This window comes from Notothenia coriiceps, unplaced genomic scaffold (genome assembly GCF_000735185.1).
Source record: "Notothenia coriiceps isolate Sejong01 unplaced genomic scaffold, NC01 NC01_scaffold00010968, whole genome shotgun sequence".
NCBI classification, from domain to species: domain Eukaryota; kingdom Metazoa; phylum Chordata; class Actinopteri; order Perciformes; family Nototheniidae; genus Notothenia; species Notothenia coriiceps.
In genome coordinates, this window is record NW_011343669.1 from 702,888 (window position 1) to 705,888 (window position 3,001).

General features: G+C 37.8%; 1 protein-coding gene across 1 annotated transcript in view; it reads right to left on the minus strand.

Annotated features, from left to right (window-relative positions):
• The window catches only part of top2a (DNA topoisomerase II alpha), a 21,291-nt gene extending 18,995 nt beyond the window's left edge, over positions 1 to 2,296 (minus strand). Inside the window, exon 1 of the mRNA XM_010772202.1 lies at positions 2,155 to 2,296. Within this exon, the coding sequence (XP_010770504.1) occupies positions 2,155 to 2,172 (18 nt within the window). The 5' untranslated portion in view covers positions 2,173 to 2,296. The remainder of the gene's footprint in view (positions 1 to 2,154) is intronic.
• Positions 2,297 to 3,001: the final 705 nt, after the last annotated feature.

The window sequence follows — 3,001 nt, forward strand, 5'->3', positions numbered from 1 at the left end:
CAATGTATACTATAGGACAGTAAACCAAAAATATCGTTTAAAGCTGGAGAGATACAAAAATATGCATAAATAAATAAATGTTAACTACCGGTAGGTAAAATAAGATATGAATGAACAACAAAAATAAAATAAGCTACATTTATTTGTTATTGGCTATGGTAGGTTATTGGTTGTGTTCACATACTTATTTGATTATTAAAATGCAAACCGATCTTTTTCATATGGGTCTTTTTAGTAGTTGTACCCCTAGATCAGGTCTCTAGTAATTGTGTGCTCAAAGTGCACCAGATTGACNTTTGATTATTAAAATGCAAACCGATCTTTTTCATATGGGCTTTTTAGAGTTGTACCCCCTAGATCAGGTCTCTAGTAATTGTGTGCTCAAAGTGCACCAGATTGAAGCATTTTACTGTAAAATGTTTTTAAAAAAATCCGAGAGGATGTGACGTCCACTCCCCAATTCAAACATGTTCATACAATACTGAATACATTTGAAGCCATTTTGACGTCTTTTAACTATGTCAATAAGTTTCTGTTTTTGCAGTGTATTTGTTTTTTGTAGAGATTTTTCATTTATTCTTCACACATAAAATCTCACCTAGGGCAGCAAATTGTCTAGAACCGGCCTGGTACTAGACCTCAAGAGCCTTTCTTGTGCTGACATATAGAAACAAATTGGCAGGGCGCACTTCGCACGCGCCACTAAAAAATGTCACGCGCCCCGCGCTCACATTATGCTGGGCCCACGTGCCTTAGCAACGCTGCTATGACTCCATCCTAGGGGAAACACTGATGTATAAGAAGAAGGAGGGACTACTGTAAACTCATCTCGAGACTCTGCACCGTCCTCTGATGCTGTTGTTTTATGCTTTGTGAACAACAGAGAAACATATTCTTCATGACCAAAGTTGGAATTATGCTCTTCAGAGTCGTCACCCTCTCCCTACGGTCCCAAATGATCCCAATACGTATGATTGTATGAAAAGATCTTAAAATACAAATGTATTTATTATAAACGTTAGTCCTTAACATCTATCTCTGTGTATATCACCATTCAAACATCTTTTAAAATTTGAACAACCCCCACACAGCTCAGTAAAGACTGAAATGTTGACTTTATTTGATAATTTCAGTAAAAACTAACGTTCATATTTCTCTTTTTGATTATAATACTGATGAACGTTCAAAACAAAGCACTTTGGCAAGTTACCACATGCTTAATAAGCACCGTGACTTTCATGATATCATTTCTCGGTCATTATCGGTTTTTTCCGTGAACGGCCGACTGTTGTGTGATGGCAAATGCTGCGGCTGCAAGGCATTGTGGGTCAGGATTTTCTCCAGTCCAGTTTTTCCCAAACTAAAGGAGGTTATAGAGGAAGTTTGAAACCTCCTTTCCCATCATTTTCTAGAGAATTCGAACGGCACTTATCATGGCTGCCACTGAGGGACTTCTGGTTAATTTCACTCGGTTAGGAAGGTTCCTATACTAAATGGACTATTCGACTTCAGCCCTAGACTCCTGGTACTAGGATTAAAAGCAGAGAACAAATTTCACTGCGAGTGCTGTGTGCTCTGCATGTGTGACCATTAAAGAGGGTTTCATCCCTCCCAATATTATTATATAATGTACCGACTTTGAAAGAGGGCAGATAGAGATTATTGGTTCCATACACTTTTCATTTATTCCAAAAACAAAAATGAAGCCCTCAACATGTAATATCATTTAAAACCATATTGTCACATTCTACGTCACATTACCCGGGGACTTTCGAGCAGATTAACGGTTTTCTACATATGTGTCAACATCTAGATTAAAGTTTAAAGTATCGCTTGTGCACCGCCTGTTTTAGCTATAGTTAGAGATGCATTGTAGCGTTAGCATTACCCTAAATTAAACCTGACCGGATGCTAAATGTTATAATGTATTTGCCAACATCACATTTGATGTCGTGCCATGCGTTTTGGAGGGTGTTTTACTATGTTCTCAAAGGTGCACATCGACAATTATTATTTTGTTGAATGATATCAAAGATGATAATGCTAAACAAGGTTAACTAGCTTACTGTAACCGTTGCAAAGAAGTTTCACTGAGCTAACGTTAGCTTAGCAGCTAACTAGTTTCAAAGCCAATAAAGAATTTAGTACATTTACCTTCAGTGGTTGAGCCATTCTTCCTTTTTTTACTGATACCCCCTTGTACGCAGAATAACTTTTAAAACCTTGTCAATAAGTAACTACTGAGTCCTGGAACTAACTGCCTCCTGGCTTCAGCACAAACACATATCCTCGTTGAATGAAGACTGCAGTTTGAAAATTGGTGGAAACCTTTGCCGCCAGCTACATTAGCCAATCAAAAGGAAGGGCCGCCTGACGTCCCCCTCCAATAAGAAGAGCACAATCCTCTTTTTCAAGGAACAACCAATCACCGCCAGATGAAGAGGCTTAAGCCCGCCTTCGTTGTGTCTCACGGCGAATCAGCTTCCTAAAACATAGAAGAATAGAATGTTTGCTGAGAACAAATTTGCAGAACAGTTGTATGTATCTTACAATCACAAAATGTAATCTAAAAACTGGATCATGATTAAATAACAACAAAAACATCAACCCAACAAAGTGGGCTAAAGAATGCTTTTATAAAAAATAATAAAGATGAACCTTTTCCTAAAAAAAATGCCACTTTAATGACATGCATATTTCTATATTCATGCACATATTTATTTAAAGAATGATCACTCAGTGTATGAACAGTGATTTGTTATTTATTCTTGTTGTTGTAGGCTACTGCGACACACTAAAAATAGACCATGATATTAGAGTGCTGACTGTGAACTTTAAAGGTGTTAGGGGATGATTATTGGGTGAGCTGTGTTGGAATCAGAGCCCATCTACCCTTGGGGGGTATGTGTAAAGGGCTACACTTCACTGGATATTGATTTAAATTAAACCTGAAAGTCTGCACTATTGCCTCATAAACCTGGTTTCAGTTGTGCACACTGCA